Source organism: Myotis yumanensis, unplaced genomic scaffold (assembly GCF_028538775.1).
Source record: "Myotis yumanensis isolate MYYU_CA2020_CCGP unplaced genomic scaffold, mMyoYum1.0.hap1 SCAF_9, whole genome shotgun sequence".
NCBI classification, from domain to species: Eukaryota; Metazoa; Chordata; class Mammalia; order Chiroptera; family Vespertilionidae; genus Myotis; species Myotis yumanensis.
The window spans coordinates 82366024-82392493 of NW_027223760.1; the positions used below are offsets into that span (position 1 = coordinate 82366024).

The 26470-nt window shown below is 48.1% G+C and overlaps 1 protein-coding gene across 4 annotated transcripts; it reads right to left on the bottom strand.

Moving 5' to 3' along the window:
• VSTM2A (V-set and transmembrane domain containing 2A) lies at positions 1-26142 on the bottom strand. Of its 4 annotated transcripts, none has more exons than XM_070424823.1 (5): positions 25421-26142; positions 23448-23614; positions 22368-22418; positions 20587-20923; positions 1-1901 (listed from the first exon to the last, which is right to left on the bottom strand). In XM_070424823.1, the coding sequence occupies exons 1-5, from the start codon at positions 25494-25496 to the stop codon at positions 1813-1815; spliced, it is 720 nt and encodes a 239-aa protein (XP_070280924.1). In that variant the 5' UTR covers positions 25497-26142; the 3' UTR covers positions 1-1812. The 4 variants fall into 4 exon arrangements, with proteins under 4 accessions (XP_070280924.1, XP_070280925.1, XP_070280926.1 ...); XM_070424824.1 differs by having other exon boundaries at positions 1809-2023; XM_070424825.1 differs by lacking the exon at positions 1-1901 and adding an exon at positions 2054-2161.
• Between the last annotated feature and the right edge of the window lie 328 nt (positions 26143-26470).

Here is a 26470-nt window from a genome sequence, read left to right on the forward strand (position 1 = left end):
CTTTATTTATTTTTTCATTAGACTGAAATAATAAACCAAATGAACAAGGAAAATGTCAATCAAAGGTTTAGCATGAAGCATTAATTCTCAGTAGATAATGTCAAGAATATTATGAAAATATGCACATTGCCTGTAATTGAATTGCAGAAAATCAATGCATTTACCTTCGAAAAGCAGAGGTATTCATTGCCTTCAAGCTTCAGTTTAGGACCTTGGGCTAGGAGCTGAGGGTCTTCTGGTTTTGTTATGAAAAAAAAAAGGAAGGATCGCTCTGGAAAGGAAACTCAGGTCATTGCTATCTCAACCCGCAACTATCCATAGTGGATATGGCCCACACGAGCAGGTCTGCCCATCATTCTCTGCCAGAGCAGAAAACAGGCTCTAAATAAAATAGTCTAAATAGTCATAAACCACAAATAAGAATGGAACATCTAAAATAATAACCCAGTTAAGCAGCCAAAACTGAACACATGATCTTCTTCAATTGGAAATGTGTTGTCATCTTTTGCATATTCTATTGAGCCAACAACCACATTTTAACTTTCAATTAGGAGACATTAAGAGATAATTCAGAGCAAATAACAGAACGATGAACCTACAAAAATTCATCAAGGTCAAAGGAAGCACACCTTTAGCCACAGCAAGAAGTGTTGTTCCATGAAGTCAGGGAGTGATGGTGACCACTTCGTCTTCTCCACAGTCACCTCTGAGGCAAACTTTCTAGGAGCAACATTGCTTTTTGACAATAATAATGATGACTGTAATCGGGAGATCGCCATCAAAACCAGAGAGTGTACATTCCTTAGAGTCGAGACCCTCGAAACTCAACAAACACCATATATGAAGAAACATAGCAAATCCCAACAAGCATACACACAACAGAAATAATTCATTTATCAGAGACCAATACAAGCTTGAATATGCATTTTCCAGAAGGAAGGAGAAGCCAGCAGGCCACCTGCAGCTGTCAAACCTGTGGCTGTGAAACAAGGCATTTCAAAATCCACACAATCCGCGAGTCATCAGTGAGAAACAAATGCTTTGTCAAAAAAAACCTTGGTTGATGACCCACCATGTGGATCTTTGTATGTGTATATTTATATATATTATGATAAAAACCAGCTTGCATGAAGGTCATAGTCTATCTACTTTGAAGTTATAGCACACATACTAGAAGCAATTTACAGAATTTGTCCAGTTTGCATATACAGGAATTGCAAAATGAATTAAAATACATTGAGATATAGAACACCCAATATGTATTTATAGAAAGCTCCCAGGATTGACAGGGATTGGCCGTAATCAGCGACTTGCCATCATTGAACAGGAACTATAATCAAGAAAAAGGAGAAAAATCCAAGGAAAAATGGAAAATTAAAAAAAATTCTTTCTTTTATTATTTCTTATTTAAAATAAGGTTCTCCTCGTTGTCTCGCAGTGGTGATCATGTTGTTCTTGCCCCCCAAAACTGGGGTGTCGTTTGGTGATAGTTGGTATGTCCTGGAGTCTTTTGCTCTCTGTTGGCTTCCTGCAATGATGGGTCTTTTAGTAGGAAGTGGTGATCTCCATAGTAAATATTTACTATCCCGATGACGTTCAGGCCAACCCCTGAGCCCTCAGTGAGAGGATGCTTTCAGTATCCGGAAGAAAAGGGGAAAAAAGAGATGTTGCTATCGGAACATGTCCTATCACTTCACACTAATTCTCTTGAAATGAAAGATCATGGGTTTTGCCCAAGAAAACATTATGGACAAAGCGTGTGAGGGCCTCTTCAGTTATGCTTCCGGAAGCAGGTGCTCCTTGTCTGGGGGATTAGGCTACAGTGGGTGCGTGGTGGTGCTTGGTGTTTAGGGTCAACTTTGCTGTCCGCTCCGTAGGTTTTACAGGCGATTTGCTCTTTGCTTTAAGAAGAGAAAGTGATATTGGAAAAAAGTCAGCACTTTAGATTAAAGCAAAGCACCCTTCACAAAGCCACAAACAAGAAGCAGGACAGAAAGTCCATGGCTTGTAGCTATCCTGGCACCTGCGAAAGAAGTTATAAGATATTCGCTCATCTTGAAGATTTCCAACGCTCCTTATCAGGCTGTTTTAAACACATACACATATATAGTTAATTAGCTCGCCAGCTTGGCTCTGCTGCTCATGAGTGTCTTGGCATGCACTGTAAATGACAACACATACAGAGTATTTCAGTCCCAGGACACGGGTCGTGTGTCTGCTTTCAAACAACGCCATTCCACCGGGGCTGGGGGGAGCGGGGGCCCGAGAGGAAGGAATCCCCAGCGCTCCCCGCCAGTCATCATTCTGGGAGGATCTTCCCTCCCGTCACGGGGCGGCTCCTATAATGGGACCTGGGACCTGCAGACACGACCTGCTTTACTCCCCAGACCCCGAGCACCGGCTCCCCGTGGGCAGGACCTGTGCCCTGGGGTGGGCACTTCCTTTTAGAGGAAGAGCTTCCTTAATTTTCACCCTTGAAATCTGAGGCAAAGAAATGACAGTTTTTGGTAGAGCTTTGAGACTGTGTAAAGGGAGAGCATGCAGTTGTAGTTTTGCAATTTTTCTTCATATAATTTATCTAATAAGTTCCTAGTTACAAATGATGTATCAAATACCTTTATTAGTAAGAAGATTAGAACATGATCAGGCTCAAAGCGTTTTGTCTTTTCTTTCTCTCTTTTTCTGTCTTTTCTAGTTGGAGAAAGGTTTAGAGGGTTTGAAGGGGGTGAAGGTAGACACTCAACCTTTTGAATAATTCAGCTCAACCAGTTTCGGTCCACATTGGCAATGACCACACCTGAGGCGAAAGCACGCCCTGTCAGAAAGTCACGGCAGCAGGAAAGCTGGGGACTCGGTTCTCAAATGACCGCCCAGTGGCCTGGCCTCGCGGCTGTCCTGCCAGGCGCCCTCAGTGCGGTCAGGGATTGGCTGCCTTCCTTCGGGAGGTGAGCCACATGCCACACTCGTCCTCACAGAAACCCCACGACTGGAGACCCAGAGGGTAGTGGTGGGTCTCGGGGGCCTGTTCCTCCTCTCAGGCTGGGCCTGAGGTTCAGAAATGCAGAGGGACAGTAGAGTAGACGTGCAGCTCTAAGAACAAGGAGTGTGGCAGGGAAATTTGCACAATTTATGCAGAGCCCCCAGCACTGGGGCTTCCCAGAGTTACCCGCGTGCTCTTGTTCCCTTTGAGGAGAGATTCTTGGACAGGGATTCATTTTTTTTTGAAAAAGAAGACAAAAGGAATGATTGATTCCTTGGCTCCTTAAGTAGCCAATGGTATTTGACACAATGTCTGATATTGAATAAAGGGCTGAAAGTGCTAAGAGCAAGAAAACGACATAAAATGGTTCATTCAGGAAAGCCGTTCTGTGAAATCATGGTGTCTTTCTTAGCCTGGGCCTTGAAAGCTGGCGGAAAGGCACGGGCGCTGCGTGTTAATCTCCCCTCTCTACGGCAATGAGCCCATCACAGGGTCCGCCTGACCAGCGTTCCTATCAGAAATACAGGGGACAGCTGCTTCTTTTTGACCCAGTGTTTCCCACCATCCGATGTCCAGCATGTGCAAGTTAAAACAGAATTTACATGAGCAGCATCATTGCAAATAAATCCCATTGTACACGGAGAAGGGTATTTTAAGGCAACTCGAACTTTGGACCGCCATCTCATAGCCGATAGATATATCATTGTAATATAGTACCCGCCCCCCCCCCCCACATTATTCATCCACTCTACGCATGCATTTCCTAGCGTATTTTTAAAAAATATATTTTATTGATTTTTTACAGAGAGGAAGAGAGTGGGATAGAGTTAGAAACATCGATCCGCTGCTTCCTGCACACCTCCTACTGGGGATGTGCCCGCAACCAAGGTACATGCCCTTGACCGGAATCGACCCTGGGACCTTTCAGTCCGAAGGCCGATGCTCGATCCACTGAGCCAAACCAGTTAGGGCTCCTAGTGTATTTTTAATTAAATGACATTTATTTCCGTCAGGCCAATGACAAAGTTTTCTTCCCTGCCCAATAAATTATAAAGCAAACCACTGATTGTTTTCTCTTCTTTCTACATTTTATTTATGCCTTGAATGAAGAGATACGTTCTTTATCTTGGTAATCTCAAAGACTTAGGCAGTGGGATTTAAAATGCTATAATTTGTCCTGTGTGCGTGTAACAGATATTCGTCATAGTCCATTTCATTCGGAGGTACATTGTCCTGAATATAACAGTAGTTACTATTCTAAGTACAAACCGTGTTTCTCAAACACGCTATGGTCTATTCTATAGACAAATATATATCTCAAACTTTGGCCACTCTTCCTGCTCTCTCACTGTCACAGGCAGGGACATTTTTCTTTCAGGAACAGATGGGAGCCAAGGTTGCAGTCAGGAGCCTTCGGTTCTAATGGTCTCAGGGGCCACTCACTTCTAAGATCCCAAATAAGGCACTAATTTCTTCCATGTTTTCTAAAATGAGTGCAATAATTATCCATGGTTTTCAATTTTAGTATGCCAGACATTGTGCTCAAGTAGGATCACCCTTCCTCCCCACCCCATCTCTCTCCCTCTCTCTCTCTCCCTCTCTCTCTCTCTCCCTCTCTCTCTCTCTCCCTCCCTCATTCTTTCCTTCTTTCTTTGCTCTGTGCCCAGGCCAAGCAGAATAACCCGTTATCCCCTGACTCCGGCCATGCATTTAAGCGCCTCTTGCCCTCACATAACCTGCTGTCCACTGGGTCTCTTTCCACCACCTCCTTGTAGACTCTCTTGCCTCTGACCTTGAGCAGTATTTTGGTTTTGCCTTTCCTATGCCCCTCGCACAGCTTATATTGACCTGTAACTCATTATATTCGTATCTTACCTCCCTGATGACCATACAAGCTCATGAAAGGCAAGGGGTGACATTTTAACAACGATTCGTCATTACTCGCCATGTCTAAACGTTTGCCCCCAACACAAACGCTCTGTGAGGAAGAAAGGAAGGTGCTATCATCTATGTCACATGAAGAGCATGTGCAGAGCGCGTGCCTGGAGGAGGGGCCGCCCGATAGAGCCTAGAGGTTTCTCTGTAGGTTCTACTTCACGGCCTCCTTCGACTGCTCGGTAATACAGATGCCTTCAGTTGTCTTTATGCTTAAATGTTCTCACAGTGCTCTCACAGGCGCCATTCTCCATGCCCTTGTAAGACAGGGAGGTACTTTCTCCACATTGCAAGTGGGAAAAGTCTAGGGAGTCTTCTCATAAGCCCCAGGAGCCTGGGCACTTGGCTTCCAGTTCCAGCCCTTTCTGTGCCGCATACAACAGCCAGTCTCATCGCCTCCCCCGAGATGGGGACGCCTTCCCCAGAGAGCGTCTGGGACCAACGAGAGTTTGGCCAAGGAGAAATATGGGGGGAAAAGTCTCAAATATTTTATGCTCATGATAATGATGATTTCAGAGAACAACAGGAAGTCCCATCTATTTCTTAAAGAAACAATGCCAACTCGGGTAGAACCCGCATGCAGTTACACCACCATGTCATGATTGTCATTGTCACCGATGGCTAAGTCCCCCATGTCCCCGCCTCACTGAACTCAGCACAGCATCCCACTGAAAGTCTGCTTCGCCTCCCACCTGTCCGCCAGCGGGGAGAACTTAGCTCCCTTCGGTGCCTCCCTTCATACTGTGCCATCGGGACTATGTCTTCTTCCCTGGATCTAGGCCCACAAGGCTGGGGCCACTGAATAAGGCTGCATCCCTCCCCCTGCTCGTGTCGGTCTCCAAATTGACGGGACGGGCTGGGGCGGCTCCCACCTGGCAGTGAAGACGCAGTAGGCGCTTTGCAGAGGTTGTGCTAGTGCACCTCCACCGCCCTGCCCTCCTGCGGATCAGGAACACGGAACTCAGGACGGGGACAGCACCCCCAGGGTCCCATGGGTGCAGGTGGAAAGCCAAGGCACAGAAGGGAGGACACAGCAAGGCAGTCAGAGCGCCCAGCAGACAGATGGGCTCCTGGCAGGGAACCCCCGGGGCAGGCGTCCTGGCCCCATGGACCCCACATCTGCTCCATCAGCATGGGAAGCTATTACTTATTTATTTTTGATGCTATTATTTAAATGAACAGGAATCTTTTCAGAGAAAATGCACAACGTGCTTTAGAGAAGAAGAACTTAACTATATATATAAAAAACTCGAATATTCAAATAGACCAAACAGCGGAACAACCCAACAACTGAACAACCAGTCGCTATGACGTGTGCTGACCACACGTCTTCTGTCCAAGCTTTTGACCCAAATAGGATAGACTGGGACCAAAGGCTCCGCTGATGGTTAAAGTGCCACCATTAGTTTGTGACGGGAGAGACAACCAGAATGCTGTCTACCAGGAAAGATCATCAGAACAGGATCTGGGTATTTCATTCAAAGGACCACGTGAGCACTGAGCAAGGTCCAGACAGTGTGTCCCACCTCACGTCCACCGCTTTCAACTGCCCACTTTCTCTGGGGAGTGAGTCGCTGCTGGATTCCTTTCCTGTCTGAGTTCAACTTCTAGCTGGTTCAGACAAGACAGGGGACAGTCAGGGCTCAGGGTACCTGTCTGCAGATTTGGGTACAATTCTCTCTACGTTTTTCTCTTCTTTTTTCTTTTTCGGTTTGAGTGTCCTAAGGCAGTGGTCGGCAAACTCATTAGTCATCAGAGCCAAATATCAACAGTACAACGATTGAAATTTTTTTTGAGAGCCAAATTTTTTAAACTTAAACTATATAGGTAGGTACATTGTTATTAACTTAATTAGGGTACTCCTAAGCTGGCCTTTGCTAAAAATGTTTCATTTTATAATAATAAAGCCACCAACACAAAACAATTACAATTCTTAAATTGATGACAAAAATAACTGTAGGATTTGCAGCTGGTTGGAAAAATACAGGTAACTTTATGCTCCGAGTAGGTACTTTTGTCACCCGTGCGCGATCTGCGGACGCGACTAGCACTAACCACTGCACATGAGACTGCTGGCTGACTGGCTCACTCACATCTGGCATGAATCGCATGCGCCTCCCCCGCACCCCGCGCTGTGTATCCCTCGGCCGCCTGCGCCGTCTCCCAACCGACTGACACCCCCACTTCTTCTAACGCCACTTCTTCAAATAGACTCGCCCAGGCCGAAAACTGACTTCTGTGCATGGGCCACGAAGTTTCAATCGCACTGTACGAGCGCGCCCACACGTGGTATTTTGTGGAAGAGCCACACTCAAGGGGCCAAAGAGCCGCATGTGGCTCGCGAGCCGCGGTTTGCCGACCACTGGTCTAGTGGAATCAAAAGAAGCAAGAAAAGAGAAAGAAAACAATTTCTCTCCCACGGAGGCCTGTGGTCTGACCCCAGAACCTTTACTTTGTAACAGGGAATATGAGTGATACTTATCATATGAACAGACCTAAAGACGGAAACCTCCAATAATACAGGCAGCGACAGCCCCGGATTTCATGCTGCCCGCGACGAAGCCGGCGCACACAGAGCGAGCGTCTGGGAGCAGACGGCCTGGCCGATCCTCTGCTGCAGACGCGGCTTCAGAGCGACAGCGGCGCCGGGAGAAAGAGCAGAGCCAGCGCTCAGTGCAATCTTGCCTCTGGCTCGCACACACTATTTAAGGGAAAAGCCAAATAATAGGGTAATTCTCTCCTATAATTTTTTGAAAAGAATACCTTTCTATCAGAGTTATTATGTGTCCAGTGCCAATTTCTTCCAGAAATCCCCTATTTCTTTTTTAAAGAAATGTGCTTCATTTTAACCCATTGAGTCCGACTTGCAGGCAGGCACCGCCTACATGTCCTTCGTCAGCAACGCACACCTCTCCCCTGGTCATGAGGCCGCTCTGGCAGCTCAGGGAGAGAGGGGCGGTTGCTCACGGCCCAGGTCTAAATGGCAAGGTGCCTGGGGACACCCCAGTCACCTCAGAATGTTCCAGACTCTCTTCCTTACAACGAGTCCCTGTAGGCTTCCCGGGTTTCCGCCTCCTTCCCTGACTCAAAAAGGGACCCATGAAAGTGACAGCACATTTTCACTGTGACTTGCTCATCGGGTAGGAACGGCTCTGGGTGCAGGCAGCGTGATGATGATGATGATGATGATGATGGGACAGTAGCTGATATTTCTTGAGCACTTATTATTCCCTCACCCCTGACTGTGATCGGGAAGCTGCAACAAAGGTTTTGCTGTGCTGAGAGGGGCCTGCATTGCGCTTGGGTTTCCTCAGCGGGTAGGTGAGGCGGCTGAGGTTCAAAGCCAGTTCTGTTAGACTCTACGAGCTAACTCGCCGCTAATTCCTCTCTCCTGGCCCTTCTGCACACCCGAAAGCCTTGCTTTCTCAGCTCTGCCCGTTAGAGATCTGTGGGAACGTGAGTGGCTTAGATGAAGTGGAAGGGAGAACATATAAATGAGTGAAAAAACAAGTGAAATGTTTTCAAACAATGACGCTTTAATACCACTTATATTCAATCACAGCTGGCTGCATCAATGAGAATGTTTACTGTGAGCGTGGCGTGCACAGGTATATACACAAGTGCTGCTAACGTGCTTCAAACCATGGACTCGCGAAGCTGAAATCTGCCTCCTGCGTGTTTTCCTATTAACCAGCCAACTCCGCACTCATAACACGAAGGTTGACATTCATCCACACCTTGTTGGAATGATCACATGCTCCGCATTAGGACGTGTGCTTTTGCTGCTTGCGGTTGAAAAACACCACATTTGTCCAAGGGCTTAAATAAGGACATTAACTTGGGGAGGGGACTGGAGGGAATTGTGAGGACGACTGAGACCACGTGGGGTGGCCTGGCTGCAGGTACAGAGACCTCAGAGCACTTATGGGGGTGGGTGGCTGGGAGAGTTTGCCCCAAGTGAGGAGGCTAGAGTTATTGATTACCAAGCAAAGAGCTAAGAACAACATCTATAGTATAAAAACCCAGTGGCTCTAACACGGTAACGACCAAAGACCAGTCACCAGGAGGCTGTGTGCACAGCGAGGTGAGTGTTGGTGGGCAGGGCTGTGTGTGCGGTGAGGCACACGCGGGTGGGCAGGGACTTGACTCTGGGTCCCGCAGCACAGCAGGGTCTGGGGTCCCGGGTCTCGCGCGATTTCACACGCTGGGTCACTAGTATGTTCATGTTTTTGCGACTACTCTCTGATGGAAGAGAGAAGTATGGGCCCCACTTACACTTTCTGCATGCTGCCCTGGACCCCCATCCCCAGCCTCACCAGAGGAAAACTCCTCATCAAAGATGGAAATATACCTCGCAGTTTAGAGAAATGGCAACAGAGAGACCCAGAGCCAAGGAACAGGAGTAAAGGAAAGAAGGAAAGAAACAGCTGTGACTGTGACTTCATTTTTCACACATCTATATATATAAAAGGCTACGTGACTGACCGTCCGTCTGACCAACTGACCAGCCGGTACATATGACGCACACTGGCAATTTAAAAATAAACATTGACTTGTGCATATGCGATACATATAAAGCTCTCAGAATGTATATTATTGAAATCCCCATGAAATGATTTGCAATGGATCTATTATTGAAGCTACATTTGGAAATAGTATATCTATACAGAATATTAAAAATATATATCTAAAAGTGCGATTCTTTGTCCAAAAACTGAGCATGTTCATAAATTAAATGAAGAAATTTTGGATATACTCGATAGAGATTTTCACACCTATTTGAGTGATGATTCCATTGAATCAATGGATGATACCGAAAATGAAAAATTTCCCATTGAATTTCTTAATAGTATTACTCCTTCAGGAATGCCGTGTCATAAATTAAAATTGAAAGCAGGTGCAATCATCATGCTACTGAGAAATCTCAATAGTAATTAGGGTCTTTGTAATGGTACTAGATTTATTATCACAAGATCGTGACCTAACATAGTTGAAGCTGAAGTATTAACAGTATCTGCAGAAGGAGAGGTTGTTCTGATTCCAAGAATTGATTTGTCCCGTCTGACACTGGCCTCCCATTTAAATTGATTCAAAGACAGTTTCCCGTGATGCCAGCACCTGCAATGACTATTAAATCACAAGGACAAACTCTAGACAGAGTAGGAATATTCCTACCTGAACCCATTTTCGGACATGGTCAGTTATATGTTGCTTTCTCTCGAGTTTGAAGAGCGTGTGACGTTAAAGTTGTAAATACTTCATCACAAGGGAAATGAGTCAAGCACTCAAAGTGGTTTTACTCTTAATGTGGTGTACAGGGAGATATTAGAATAAGTTTAATCAACTTATCAGTCATTGTTTTTATCAATATTGTTTTTATATCATGTTTTTGTTTTTATATCATGTCTTTGTTGTTGTTATATCATGTTGTTATTGTTATTTATTAATCAGTTTATATATTATTTTCATATATATTTTACTAATTTTCTTTAATCTCTGACACTTCTCTTATAGAGAAAGGACAAATAGTGATATTAAAATATTTCTTCTAATTAATTTCCTTTCAATGTGCATGAATCTGTGCACTGGGCCACTAGTATTCTTATATAAATGGGAAAAGAGAAAGCTATCACCATATTTTATAAATACAGTAATTTGCCTAAGTTAAAAATTAATTTTAATTGTTCAGCATCATCTGTTTTTGAGTAAAAAATTATTTGACGACCAAATGCTATAGGATACAGAAAAGCATCAATGATATAGCTTTAGAAAACACACTTGTTTTCACCTAAATAAAATTTCTTAAGAGTTTACCTATATATTTTCCATGTTTGAGCCAATGCTTTCACCATTTTCATGAATATAGCTATTTCAAAATCAGTGTTTTAAAAATTATCTTCATAACAGAAATTTTCTTAGACATCAGAATTAAGCAATTAACGATAGTTGAAGATTTTCTAAAATCCATATCCTACTTATCAAGGCCTGCAAATAAAATGATACAACTACATAGTTGCAAGGGACTGGTCATCAAACTTCTTAGATATAATTTGTTATGAAATATAATCTAAAATAAATATTGTTGTTGTCAAGGGTGTGGAATGAAGGATGGTCCAAGTGCTGATTTCTAATCCTCTCTCTCCATTAACACATAAGGGCTGTTTCTTAAAGATCAACCAAATTACATAAAAATTCATGTCTCTTCTAGCAGTGGTATTATCCTCATAACAGCTCTGGCAAAGCAATATTCAATCCAGAAACATTTATTTAACTCTAATTATGTGCTAAGCACAGTGCTAGGTACTTCGATAACGCCAAAAGGATCAAGATACAATTCATATCTTTTTCCCCCCTCCCTTCATTAGCGTTTTATCTGAACTGTTCGGAGTTGGTTGAACACCACTTTGGCAGGTGTGTTAGAAGCAGCATACCTCCCGGGTTTGTATGGCACCTTGCAGGGCATCAGCATCCTCAGGACCATGACTCTACTTCTTTAAACCTTTATATTTTTAGATCTTTGGAAGTAGAGTGAGCTTTTATATTCTAAAAGGGTTTTTTTTTTTTTCTACTTAGTGGTTATGATCCTACGGCTTGGTCCCTAAATGAGCATTTTTTCAGATTAATTCTCCGATGCTAAGAGAAGTGAGGATATTGCCTTCATGGCAAATAAATTTGTTTAATCAGAAAAATTAAAACTAAAATACTTTCCAAATGACTGAAGAAGATGTTGCAAAGAAAGAAGAAAAAACTTGGTCCCATAATAGACTCCCTTACTGCACACGGCTTGGCACCTTTGTATCTTGGAGTTTGGAATATCTGACGGCATTATTTACTCTTCGTTACAATTCCTGTGTCTGTGAAGGTAATCAATTTGCTTAATTTGACGTCTCATTTTCACTTTTTTAATAGTTCTGTAGGGGTAGGCTTCACAGGATGAGCAACGCTAACTCTGAGCGTTTACAACTTGCTGTAAGTCAAGCCCTAAGAGCTTAATTTATAGGAGGTCTGCTTTCTGCATATAAGATTCTGAATTCATGCAGAATGCTCTCTGACTTGTTTGAAGCGGTCACATTAAATGAAACATAATGATCCTTTATAAATATTCCAGCGTATCGATTTTCCTTGACACTCCCAATGACCACAACATCGCTCATCACTTTGCCCCAACTCTGAAGCAGGGGCCGAATGAGTCATACCATTGAGAGGAAAAATGATCACATAATGTTTTCTTTATGGACTTTATAGGAGCTTGACTTATTTTATCAATATATATTTATTAAGCACACTGCTCCATTTAGAAAAACAGAAAGAGTAGTTTGATGATCAGATTCTCCACACAGATCCCAGGAAACAAGGTATGTTCTTCATTTCATGCTACTAGCAATTTCTGAGTATGCCACCTTCATAATATCTGCATGGACACAAATGTACATGCATGTACATATGTGTATATACATGTTTGCATATGTACATAGATGCACATGCGTACATAGGTTTAATTTGTCATGAGCTCTATAATCACACCACACCATTGTTTTACTCTGCCTTCCTTTCTATCTCTTTCTTTCTTTTTTTATTTCTGTATTTCTTTCTTTATTGACTCTATTGTTTAGTTTGTTTTCCCCCTTCCAAGCTATCATTGCCTATTTTTAAATTTGAAAAATTTTAAATATTTTTCCCCTTATAACCAAAGTAATAAATTATCACTGTAAAAATGTTATCAATAGAGACATAATAATCAAATAATTAAAAATCATAACTTATCTTGACTTTTGATGTACATTTGCACATACTTCTTCCTGTTGTCTTTCTATGCACATATTTCAGATCGATTTAAAGTTTTGTGTTCTATATTTTTTTAAAGTTTTGCATCCTATATTTTTTCACAGTACATTTTGTGTTCAGTTTTTTTGAATTTCATTGAACATTATTTGAAAACATGACTCTAGACCAGGGGTGGGCAAACTTTTTGACTCGAGGGCCACAATGGGTTCTTAAACTGGACCGGAGGGCCGGAACAGAAGCATGGATGGAGTGTTTGTGTGAACTAATATAAATTCAAAGTAAACATCATTACATAAAAGGGTACGGTCTTTTTTTTTTTTTTAGTTTTATTCATTTCAAACGGCCAGATCCGGCCCATGGGCCGTAGTTTGCCCACGGCTGGTCTAGAAGGTTCTTCATATGATTTTAACACATTGACTAGGTCAGTGGTCGGCAAACTGTGGCTTGCGAGCCACATGTGGCTCTTTGGTTCCTTGAGTGTGGCTCTTCCACAAAATACCACGTGCGGGCATGCACGTACAGTGCAATTGAAACTTCGTGGCCCACACGCAGAAGTCGGTATTTTGTGGAAGAGCCAGTATTTTGTGGAAGAGCCACACTCAGGGAGCCAAAGAGCCGCATGTGGCTCGCGAGCCGCAGTTTGCCGACCACTGCACTAGGTGGCTTTCCCACTCTTGGCCATTTGCGTATCTCCCGTGACGGGAAGACCCCGTGACAGGCACCCCTGCCCAAGGTCTGGGCCACTTCCCGCTGGTCTCCTTGCAATTCCCTCCCGGGAGCTTCGCTGCAGGGACGAATGGGCCACACACGCTAAAGCCTGTGGTTGATCTTCCCTCCCCAGGGTCCCTCCGGAAGAGAAGCACCCAGTCACCATGCAAGTAACAAGCCAGCAGATGCCCGCGTGACTGCAATCTTCACCTTCAGCTAAAACGTCTTTGCCAAGATCATATGTCCCACAGTTTGAAAAATAACTAGGGTTTTGACGGGGATTGCGTCAAGTCTATACATACTTTTGAAAGCCTGACATTGATGACTATATATTTTGCCCCTAACGTTTTCTGTTTGTATATTGCTGTCCTATAGAGAATTGATTTCAACTTACATCTTTATTTTGTCTTTATCAATACTATATGATCATGTTCGATATCTCTAAGTCATTTGGAGTGGGTTACATAATCACAGCATCTGTAAAACTGACACTTTTTCCTTCTTTTCTTAAGTATTAGACACAACTATTTCTTTGTTGTAGCACTTTTTGGCTACATTTGTAGATTGAATACATGTTTTAAATTATGCATAGTAAAATATTATTTTCATTTGCATTATTTTGTAACTGGAAATCTTCTAAGCCCCAGGCCTCTGATTTTATGCTAATTTTTCTATATCTGATATTTCTTTTCTGCTAAGCTCTTTAATCAATCAGAGTTCATTTGCATTTTTATCATACATTGTGATACTGTTTCCTTTTGTCATTTATTAATTAAACAAATCCTTAATTATTATATCTTAATTCAGCAGGCATTATATTATTTCACATAATCGTACCGGTTTCCAGGCTTCTTTTTTCCTGTCATCGCTATTCCTATTTGTGTTTCTTAGTTATCCTTTGGAATCATGGCTATTTAAACATGTGTTTTAATATCTGACGGGGAAGAGGAAGTGAACTTACCATGGTGAGCGTGGCCATGAGCTGGGTTTACTCTTATGTCACTTAATGCTGACAATGACCTTGGGCTGTACGCGTCATGAGCTTTATTCGTAAGGACTCTGAGGTCCGGAGATTTCGTGAACAGCTCACTCCGCACACGGGTAGCCAGTGAATCTCAGACTCAAATCTGCATCTGTGTGCGGCCACAGACTGAGCCACGCTTATTATAGGGTTCCGCATCCATTTTAGTTTTCTCTCTTTGTAAAGTTTTAGAAATATTTCCACTTATTGACGTTTTCAGGTGCATCTGTAATTACTTTATGATTTAAAAAATTTGGAGGTTCTTTTTTGAAATCTTGCATATAATTAAGAGAGCAGCCAGTTTGTGTAATTGCAACTTCCAAATACCTATTGTTTATTCAGGTCACACAGCTCAAATTCTTGAAAATCCTTTGGATTTTCATTATGTTTTATAGTAAGGATCCAGTTCCAACCTTGGGCAAGACAGCTGGTGGCTAATACGGTCTGGTTATATCGGGACAACTGACCAGCTCACGGCATTGTGACAGAAGAAAAAAGCAAGTTCTGAAATTGCGAACAATAAGGCATAAGCCATGGCTGAAGCCCTGGCCTTCCTTCTTCAGCTCATCACTGACCCCCCCCCCCCCCAAGAAAAAACAAGGCAGCTACTTGCCACAGTAGAGCCCGCGGGGCGCAGCGTTCCCCTTCCCGTTGCATTGCTGCTGAGAGCTGTACTAGACGAGCACAATGCGATGCTGGTCAAGTAGTTACCACTTATGAGGCCTGGTCTGTGTATCTAATTGCATTTCATCCTCAAGACGAGCCGATGGAGACGCCAGCAGCTCTGAGTGGTGGGCTGCGATGTGAGCGGCTCCCTCCCTGACCGCCGTGCCTGCCGCCTGCACCGGGAGTGGCCGCCCGAGGCCGCAGGTGGAAGCACCTCCTGCTTCTCTCTGCTCTTTGCAGGAATGCACTGTGTCAGGTGTCGGTGGCAGCAGAGCTCCGCGGGAGAGGGAGCCCTCACCTTGCTTCTAGGACCTGAGTTCCCTTGACCGACAGAGTGAGTCTTTGCAGCTACTTCTCAACCCTCTGGTCATCGATCCAGGGAGCGGCCCCCCTGCAGCTGCGCGAAATCACTGGAGACCGGGGCTGAGCGCGCTGGCACCTCTGCGGCATGTCCCTCCTCCACGACGGGCTCCGGGCCCCCACAGTGAGCCCGTGTGGCCTTCCTGCACCGGCAGGGCCTGCAGCCTCCAGAGCCTTGGGTCTGCAGACCCAGCTGGTTCTTGAATTTCATTGAGTTGAGTTAAATATGGTTCGTGGGAGAACTTAGCCAATATGAGCCATTAATCTACATATTTTTAGTTCAAACATATCTCTAGCAGTTTCCTTGGCCTGCATCCCACAAAGCATTGCCTCACATCTATTTTTCATCTTATTCATAGACACTCAATTTACATGGCTGCCCTCTAACTGACAGAATTGCAAGGAGCAGATTAATTTTACCAGCGTAAGCAGCCAAGTTGGATCATTAAAACCCAACTCAACAGCAAGGCCTGAAGTATACACCTGGCTCTCCACCTCCATTCCCCATAGTCAGTCAGGAAAACACCCTCCTGCCCGCCCCTCAGCCCTCCCTCCTCCCCACCAGCTCCCACCTCTGTTTGAAGACTGTTTCTGTTCAATCTGGCGGGTTCTGGAAGCTGCCCTGTTCAACCCGCCCAGGAGCCGGGGAGCGCTGGGCTCCCGCAGCTGGGGCAGCAGCCGCCCCTGGAGCCCGGGTTTGCATCGTGGTGGAAACACTGTCACCGTGTTTCAGAGCTCGGAGAAGCAGCATTCCCTCCAGCGTTAGAGACGCCACAGAGCCACATGTGGGAGCATCCCTACACCTGAGCCACGGCCAGTGCTCCTCCCAGCGCCAGCTGCGGGCGCAGGAGCCAACACAACAGCTTCCCAAAGGCCATCTCAGCACCCGCGTAGGAAAACGGTCCCAGAGAAAGACCTGCTTCTGAAACAGTAGCATCTTACACACACACACACACACACACACACACACACACACCTCATAGTAAGTGATAAAAATACTTTCTCACCCATAAGAACATTTTAGAGGTAATGATTCTCATAATTTACTGCTCACAGAAATGCCTGCTCCGGTTCTAGACTCAGTAGGTCTAGACTTTTGACAAGCCCGAGTCCGGCACGGTTGGCTGCGCTACACACTCTGAGAAACACTGGTGAGGAGTCTTGGTCAGCGTTGGCATAGAGGCGACGCTATTTATGTAAATATAATTGTAAGAGGAAGAAGGTGAAAGCCAACATATACCATTCCTCTCCCTTCCACTTCTCTCCCAACATGAGCGCCACGTGTGGGGGCCACTTAAAGAGAAGCAGGTGCGAGCTGCAGGGTCTGCGGCCAAGACGTTGTCCTTCGGAGACCAGCTACCTGCTCTGCCTGCCACTCAGAGGTGCCCGAGCCTGGGCCTCCCAGCACCGCCAGGAAAGTCCCAAGAAAACACTCCTAAGGCACAAGGATGGCTGCACAGGAAGCACAGAGGCGTTGGTCTGGAGAAAACCATCGGTTCTGACCAGCAAATAGGGAACGACCCACACAAGGAAAACGGCCTTTCTGAAGTCAGCGAAGCAGGAAAGGACCTAAGAACATGCAGGACACGCCCTGAGGAAGATGAGGCGCGAGGACTGGGAACCCAGGAGACGCGGGGCTGGGAATCAGACCCTGCAAGCTGGCGGCGCTGCTCCGGAAACACCATGAGTGAGTGTTTGCTCTGTTGTGACCTGTTCCCTGTGTTAGAACAGACACAGGCCTGCTAGTAGGAGCTGGTGACATAGAGAAGAGAGGGAGAGGCCCGTGCAGAGAACGAAATCCGTGTTGGTGGAACAAAGATCCTGCTGTTCAAGGGTGTTGGGAAGAGACAATTAGTGGGCCCCGGTGACTGGCTCATTGTGGCAACGGACCGAAGACGAGGCGAGAACATTGTCAAGTTTCGCAGACCTGTGGTTGTGATGGCGTTTGCTATTGAAAGGATTTGGGAGCCACGGAGGAAGAACATGTGTGTTTTGGTGAGAAAGCTGAGATGATAAGTTCAGTTTTGAGTTCTGGGGTTGAGGGGGCCGACTCGGATGCCTGTTGCTGTGAGACAAACCACCTGAGGCCGAGTGCCTGAGGGCGACACGGGGCAAGGATCTCTCAGGGTCTGTGCCCAGCTGGCTCAGGCCGTGCTCGCTGGGCATCTCTCAGAATGCAATGAAGTGGCCGCTGGGGCTGAAGGTCAAGGCTGGCAGCTAGGGGCTTCGTTGGGCAAGGGGATGTCAAGGGAGCTGCACTTTTTCAGGGGTTGCTGGCTTCTAGGGGCCATGGCAGAAGCTGCCAGTCCTCTCAAAGCCAGGTCTGCAACGAGCATAGTGTGACTTCTCATCTTACAGCCAAAGTGGTCACGGGCCAGCCTAGGAGGGGGGCTACGGGGAGGGAAAGAGGGGCCACCTCTCTGTGGGCGCAGCCTTCTCTACTCTGCCATGTGCTCATGGGTCATATATGTGGAGAAATATTGGGGGACAATAGTGAACCCCAGCCTGGCTCTCCTGAATGAAATCAGAGTTGGAAATGTGAATGAATGGAGCCTGAATAAATGAGTGAGTAAATAAAGCATGGGCATTGAAGTCAGCTTTATTTGAGTAGAACCTGAAAATGTATAAAGCAAAAATGATAAATCAGGATTGGGTATTACGCCGAGTAGAATATACCATAGCCACCCGGAGATCGTGTTTTAGACAATAATCCTGCAAGTCGGGAAACGTACACACGAAAAGAAGGGGTGCTGGGCCAGCCCAGCTTCTGACGAGAAGTTAGAAAAGGTTATGTGGATAGAAAATGTTCTCCAGTGTTCACTAGTAGAGAAGATAGAAATGAAAAATGTTGACATGTTTCAGGTTAATCTTTGTGATGAGCAGGTAACGTTTAGTGAGCATGGCTTTTAGTGAACACGGCTTCTACGAGCCAGCATCCCCTCTGCTCACCTTCCTCTGGAAAAAGCAATGCCTGAGCCTGGGCTGAGCTGCAAAGCAAGCGGCGATTTCCGTGTGGAAATTGCTAGAAGATCTCTAAAGCTTGCCATTTAGCTCCAATCATAACACTCAAAAAGACGTATTCAAATACAACAGGTATTTGCAGAGTACGTTATATAATCCAACGTTAATAGTGTAGAAATAGGTAGGACATTCTATTCTATGCTTAGAATCCCTCATTGGAATAGGTAATAGAATGCTTGATTTTTATTCCACAGCATGGGTCTCTGAAATCTAGCCGGGAGTATTCTATGTGGGCTAATCATTTCACTGCCATGATTTGGAGTTTTCTCTAATTAGGTGGTAAACTGTCTGCTGAGGCTGCTCTGTACATTTGCATATAGTGTCTAGCTTCTTCTTCTGATGGCATGAAAGGGAGGGGCAATGCTGCCAAAGACATTAAATCTTTATCAAATAATGGCTGCAAACTTATAACCACTAAGTGCATATATGTGTGCTATTTATGTATAAGCACACACACACACACACACACACATATATTCTAGATATGGTTTTGTTCTTTAATTTGGGAAACAAAAGAGACACTAAAGAGGAAAATGAGACAAAGCCAAGCAAATGGAGCTTTAGTGAAGGCAAGTCATCTATTCATCAGACTCACATAAAACGCCATGACCAAGGCCTCACCTACAGCGCAAGGCAGTGCGGAGTCACAGGGACCCTTAGCCAAGCTCTCTACAGACATACCCACTAGCACACGAAGCATAAGGAGGGATCCTAGGTTGGCGCACATTATTTTAAAAGCATTGTTCACAAGAAAGGATTTAGAGATATATCTAAAATAAGATATAATTATATATACCCTATATAATAGAAGGCCAGCGACCATAACGGCGTCACAACCAGAATGACCAATCGACCAGTTGCTATGAGGTGCATTGACCACCTCTCCCTCCCCCCGGCCCACAGGCTCCGTTTGCCAGATGGTGAATGGGGAGCCATGGGGAACCGGGATGGGTGTTGGCAGTGAGGCGGGACTGGGAACTGGTGAGCAGGCAGAACGGCCGACCTCTTGGTCCCTCTCCCTGCCCCACAGGCTCTGATAGGATGGCCAACGGGGAAACGGGGTAGGTGTCGGCAGTGGGGCGGGACTGGAGACTGGCGAATGGGCTGAGATGGCCCTGATCGCAGGCTAGGCCTAGGGACCCTACCCGAGCACGATTTCGTGCACCGGGCCCCTAGTGTATGTATAATTATCCTGATGAAATGACGAGGTTTAAAAAAATTTAATGGCAAAAGAGAACTTGAAAGTTAGCCATGTCATTTTCTATTACCAATACTAGTAGCAATAATTTTTCGATGATAAACTATAAAGGAATAAACCTAAAGAACGATACATATTTGTATGCCCCCTCCATCCTATAGCATTACGTCAAGTGTTAGAGTGAATACAGAACGTTCGCCGGGGTGTGCAAGGCACTGCTCGTTCCAAGAAGCCCGCGTCCCACATCAAGGCGGAAACTTCAGCGAGTTTCCACAGGCTGAGTGGTGCATACACGCATGCCACTCAGAACAGCTTTAACTTGCACAGCGGACTGTGGGCATGTCTGGCCGAGCTGCCCAGTCGGCATGGAAGGCACGTTTGCAGGAGTTGCCTTATCTCTGCGCCACTTCCTGCCATTGCCACCATCCCTTTCCTCAGGGGCAGCTGACGCTTCTCCTCCCCAATCAAAAAGCCCTGGAGAGAAGCCCTGCCTAAAGCTACGGGTCCCTGAAGATGGGGTGTCTCTCTTTCATTTACATGTTGATGAAGTGAAAGTCTGTTAATTTGGGTCGTTATCAATACATAAATCTATAGAGAAAACGAACATGCATTTATAATGCAACCGACATGACATGATTTATTATTCTTATAATGGGTCAATACAGAAAGTAAAGAAATGAAAGTCCAGCTCTTAGGTCCCTGGACAGGCAGCACGGCCGGCAACTATTGGGGCGGGTGACATCCCCAATGGAGGCCAGCCCCGGGCTCTCTGTGTCTCATCATTATTTCAACTGAGCTAGGGCTCCGACTTTAAAAACCGTCACGCATACACCTGGCTACTCTCCTTGACCCATCGTCCGGGGGAGGGTTGTGTGAGTGGCAAAATGAAAGGCTCAAAAGTGGTTTCCATACCTGATTGTGGACTTTGTTTGGGGATTTTGGCTACCGCTTGAGGGCTGGAGGTGGAGGGCATTCGCTGGTTGGCGGAGCTGTGGACGCTGCTGGGGGCGGCGGCCGACACATTCTTGCGAGGCTTCATGTCTTGCAGCCACATGGGCGAGGCTTCGAAGGCCTGCATCCTGCGCGCGTGGCTGTTGGCGTTGACCTTCAGGTAGGCCTGGGCCTTGTGTTCCTGCAGCGCTCCGTAGTTGGCATCCGTCACCCTGCACTCGTACAAGCCTTCATCCTTTTTCCTCACCTTGGAAATCTGAAGCTTGTGGGAGATGTCATTGCCTTGGACTTTCACTGTCTGGAAGATGGCAGGGAAGAGAAATAAACAAAGGGCTACATCAAACCACTGTCCCCGTACTCTGCCCGCGCCTGCTCCTGTTGGAGAATGAGACTTTCCCGGCCATGTCAGAGAGCTTCCTGTGGTCTCAGCCGTGAAATCCCAAGGCCGTACTTATCTCAATCTACTCCCCCTGGCTTCGCCATCGTGAGCCACTTAGTTCAACCCAGCCAGCGCCCGACTCCACGAGCCAGCGACCCCTCGTTTCCCAGGTGCCGGTAACAGCTCTGCCATTTTCCAATCATGGGATTGGCCTCTGCCTGGTTAGCTCAGCTGGTGGAACATGAACCCGATGAGGTCAAGTCTAGCGTTTACGGAGCCTCCTTCCTTCACGCTGGGCTCCCACTCTGAGAGATTCCAGAAATATTCTGTGGGGGGCGGTGACCAACAGCAACCTTAGCAGAGAACGAGCTCTTCTCCCCACGTTGGAATGACAGTTAAAGGTACCGGCAACGTAGACTTGGACAGTAATGATTTTTCTTCTCAGTTTTTTGGAACACTCTGACCTATCGTCATGGGGTGGCGTGACTCAGGGTGCAGACTAGTATCACCTGAAGTCTGTGGCTCAGAGTACACCCCCTGCCGTCATGGGGTTTTCATGCTACGGGAACCTTTAACACTGCTTTGCTTTTCAAAATTGAAATTGGCACTCGATTCTTCTAATAATTTTTAGGCCAGATTAATAGCAAAAGTGTATATATATGTGTGTGTGTGTGTGAAAATATATGGTTATGTAGAGTATATACAATTCTATATAATATGTAATATATATCCCTAAACATCTTTATCAAAACAGCTAGATTTGATAGACATTATATATTATCCACGATTAAATGATGACGGATTTCATAAGACATTCAGAATATTTCACACACAATTATGAAAAGTAAGAACCAGTAACGTAGAAATCTGTCTCTAGATTTCACGGGTTAACCTCTTCAATGACGTTCCTGGGTTTATTTGGGCTTTTGGCTTTATGTTTATATGGTTTCCTGTGTTAGCACCGTTTCCTATGAAAGCGCCACCATCCTCTCCATGGTTTGGAACAGACAGCAGCATGCAGCTCTCTGCCCGTGCAGCATGCAACCGCTAGAAAGCGAACAGCAAAGCAGGGTCACGCCCCTCTGGCGACAGCAAGCCCATTCATCCTCTAACTGCTTCAACATTTTGTGATTAAAAAAATACTTTCACGTGCCAACTCCAAACCGGCTTCCATTTTTACGCACCCAGAGAGGCAAGCAACACGGGCTTCCGTCCTGCGTTTGCGACATTGCCTTTTTCAGAGGCAATACGCAAAGGCTTCACAATAGGACGCGCCAAAAGCCCGAAATGCACTGATTTTCCCCGCGGGCCTGCCTGGCCCGGACGGAGCGCGCCCCCTGTCGCCCGCCCCCGCGACACTCACACTGATCTTGGTACCGTCGTTGTCGGGGTCTCGGTCGGGCAGCAGCTCTACCTGCGGGAGAAGGAGACGGAGCTCAGTCCGGGCGCCCCGAGGGGCCCGCCCGGACCCGCAGCAGCGCGGCCATCGTCGCTGCCCAAGAATTTCAGCGGTGGCGGCCCAAGTACCGAGGAGAGAGGAGCTCGGCTCCGCCGGGTGCGAGCCAGGCCACCGCCGCGCGGGGGCGCTCTCCGCTCGCGCGCTCGGATGCGCCCGGACGCGCGGTGCCCAGAGGGCAGGGAGGGAGGCGCGGGCGCGCGTGGGGGTGGGAGTTTGCGGGGACCAGACTCCGCGTCTTTGCCGGACTGCGTGCCCTCCCCGGGGTCTCAGGGACAGATTTTCTTCTTCTCATCCCGACAGCCCCGACCCGTCTGCTGCCTCTTGGGCTGAACTGTCTCCAACCTGCGCTCTGACCCCCTTTTCCTTCCTGTCTCTCCTCCCCCCTTTCCCTTTTCCTCGCCCCTTTCTTCCTCCCCCTCACCCCCCTCCAGCCGCGCCCCTTCCACCCAGTCCCCCTCCCCTTCTCTTCCCTCTTCTCCAGTGGCCTCTGCACCCGCCCCCTCTCCTCCCAGGCCCCTCCTCCCCGCCTCTCTCCCTCCTCCCTGTTACCCCTCCCTCTTCTGTCTCCCTCCTCTCTCAGGAGCCTCTTCTGCCAACCACAGACGTGGGGGCAGGCGATAGAGACACCCACAGAGCTCCCCACCCCACCCCACGGTTCCTGAGATGGGACAGCGAGTGTCCCGGGACAGATCAACACCGAGGTGCCATCACACACACCTTGACAAGACCCGGTACTGCCAGGAGGAGGCCATTCCCAGTCTGAACCAGACCGACCCATAAGACTTCCTCCTTGGTCTCCAACTAGAGTCCCCAGGACACAGGAGGCTCACCCCCTGGCGTCCCCGGCCTCACTCCGGCCAGAAGAGCCGGCGGTTCCCAGGGGACACCCAGGCACACGTCTTGCACCCCTGGCTTGGACACCCGGAGGTCCCAGGGAGGGAGTGGGACAGAGGCAGCGGGTGTGAGGGCCACCTAGTCCTCTACCTGAGCGCCGGCCACCTCGGCCGGGGGCTCCAGGCCCTCGGGGCCCCGCAGGAACCACCACTGGATCTCCAGGTACACCGAGGCCGAGCCGCTCTGGAAGGCGCACGACATCTCCACATTCTGCCCCTCGGTGGCCGTCACGTTGCGTGGAAACTCAGTGAATTTTGCTGCAAAACAGAAACGCATCCTTTTAGAAGGTCCACAGCACGCTCGCCAGCTCGCTTTCCTGAGGAGATAGCTCCATTTTTCTTGGCTTGAAAAAAAAAAAAAAAATCCAGAACAAACACCCTTCTATGACATCCTGCACTTTGCCGGGCGCCCCGCCCCCTCTCCTTTGCCTCTTGCCTGTCTGATTTTTGGTTCCCGGCCCACATCACCCTGCTGTCCATCAAGCCCGGGTAATGGAAAGCCTAACGAGCTTGCCAATAACTCCCTCTGTTAGCCAGGCTGCTCAGTTAGGAGCACAGTGAGCCTCTGGTCGGACTGCGGTGGCCCCCAGATCTGCCGAGGTGCACCTCAGACACACCTGTCACGTTGGTGGATGAGGATGGCCTCTTGCCCCCAAGTTTCTGAACCATCTATGGAAACTGGATGTTTCCTGTGGTGGAGAAGGGATCGTGACTGCCTGCCAAAATGCCCATTCCTGATTTATCAAAAGCAACGAGCAATTGTGCTCAGCGCTGGAGCAAGCCACACACTTCCTCAGCTCTAAGTGTTCCTTTCTCTCCAAATTCACCTTCACGAGTGTTCCTGGCAAGCCCTTGTGCTGCAAATTGCCACACATCCCGGGATGAAGGACCGCACACCTGGACGCGGTGGTTCAGAGGAAAGGCTGTTGTGAAGACACTAGAGAGATTCCCCCCCCCCCCCCCCCCCTCAGTCCCTCCATGACCAACCTCGACCCTGCTCATTTGCAAGATTCATGGAATCAGAGCAAAACCCACACAGATCAGATGCCCCTCTCTCCCCCAGGCACGTCTTGAACGTGCATGCTTCGGCTGGTTGTGCTTGTCTTGTCCGAGGGACCCCTTGGGAAGAGCTGACGGGTCCCTAAAAGTAGTGTCAGAGAGGTCTGGGCTGGCCGTGTGCACAGAGGCAGAGCACACGCATGGGGGGGGGCCCAGGGGCTGCAGGACTGGCTGGGGTGGATGCACCCCCCACACACACTTTAAGGAGAGCCACCATCAGCGTCCCTTTTCACAATTTCATGAACCCCCAAATGATCTCCATTGACAGGGAACTGCGTTTATACTCAGTAAAGGGGAGACGCCAAGAAGACATGCTGATGGGAAAAGGACTTTTTGTTGGGCGGCGGGGGTGGGGGGGTTGGGCGGGGAGGCGGGGAAGGTGGCATTTCTGTCTAAGAGGATGCGGGCTTCTGGCCCGGCGGCGAGCTCTGTTCGTGGTGCTGAAACCGGCCCGCAGCCTGCGGGGTCGCGAACCGCTGGATTCCGCAGGCTGCAGGCGCGCCGTTGGAATGCAAGTGGTGCCTTTTATGGATCCTCCCAGGAGTCTGTCCTTTGACACACACATGCACACGAAGTCACCCGGACCCAGAAAAAAGGAAACTATAAACCCATCTGCCTCCAAGGAGCAGGAGGACTGGCCTCGGAGAGCCCCTGTGTGTTGGCCATGGTTATACATGCATGAGCGGTTACCGTATGCACGCACACAGAAGGCACACACACACACACACACACACACACACACACACACATCCCTGTGTTTCTGCTCACCGAGCCACCCACCTCACTGCCAGGCACCAAATAGATTTGCTCTCAGATCTAGCATCCCTACCGTTTAATCAACTTTAAAGAAAGAAAAATGCCTAACAGAACGCGATGATTCTCCACTGTTCCTTGCTAGGAATCTCACATCTGCCTGGACACACCACACACACACACACACACACACACACACACGCACACGCATGCCACAAGCAAATGCATATTTGCCAAGAAGCCCGGACTTACCTTGGGAAGAAAGCCCCTGCTGCACGTACAATACAGAAAAGGCAAATCCGACATACGCCAAAAAGATCCCCATCATTCCAAAAAAAAAAAAAAAAAAAGGAAGAAAAAGGGAAGGGGGGGGGGGGGTGTCACATCAGTGGAGCCCGCAGCCCGAAAACCTTAAAAGAGAGGATGCAGGAGCCCAGGCGATCTCAGAGCCCCGCGCGCGAGGCTGCGCGCATCCCGCTGCGGGCTGGGCAGGACCGGCGTGCGGGGCGAGCGGAGCGGAGCGGGCGCCGCTGGCGGAGGCTGCAGCCGGCGCGGGGGTTGGGGAGCCGGGGCGCGCGGAGCCGGCGGCCGCGCGGTGTCTCCCCGCCCGGCTGCTGCGTCCCGCGCCCTGGCAGCTCGGCCCACGTCAGCCGCGGCTCGGGCTTGCGTGATCACTGCCCTCCCTCCACGCCGCGCCAGCCCGGGAAGTGGAGAGGGGCCGGGGCGGGCGGAGGACCTCGCCGGGCTCGCCGCGCCGCAACTTTTCCCTCTAATGGCTGCGATGATGCCTTTAACTCTCTGCGCGCCGGGCCGCCCGCACCTGCCGGCGCTGGGCCGCAGGAGCGCGGGCGCCGAGGTTCCGTCTAGTCTAGGGCTTCCTTGCGCAGAGTAGAAGCATTTAATTTTTTTCCCTCCCCCTCAATGTGCAGGGGTTCTTTGCAGCGTCGGCTCGCTGGGCAAAGCCGGTGCAGGATTGCGGCGGAGCAGGGCTGGGGGCGGGCGCTTCCCCTGGAGGAGGAAGTTGGGGCCTGGGGGAGGGGGCCTGGAGCGAGAGAGGCTGCGGTGGGGGATGAGCGCAGCCACCCGAGGGCCGCCTCGCTTAACCAGTTAGTAACTGCCCTGGCGACAAGGACCCCAGGCTGTCGTTTCACACGGTTCGTTGCTCAACAGCTTCCAAACAGCCAGGCAGGCACGCTACCACCCCAGCTGGCAAGTGGAAGAGGCAGAAACTCCCCAAAGTCAGGCATTGAGAGAATTTTCCAGAAAGAAAAGCCCATCGGACTAAGCGCACTTTTATTTATT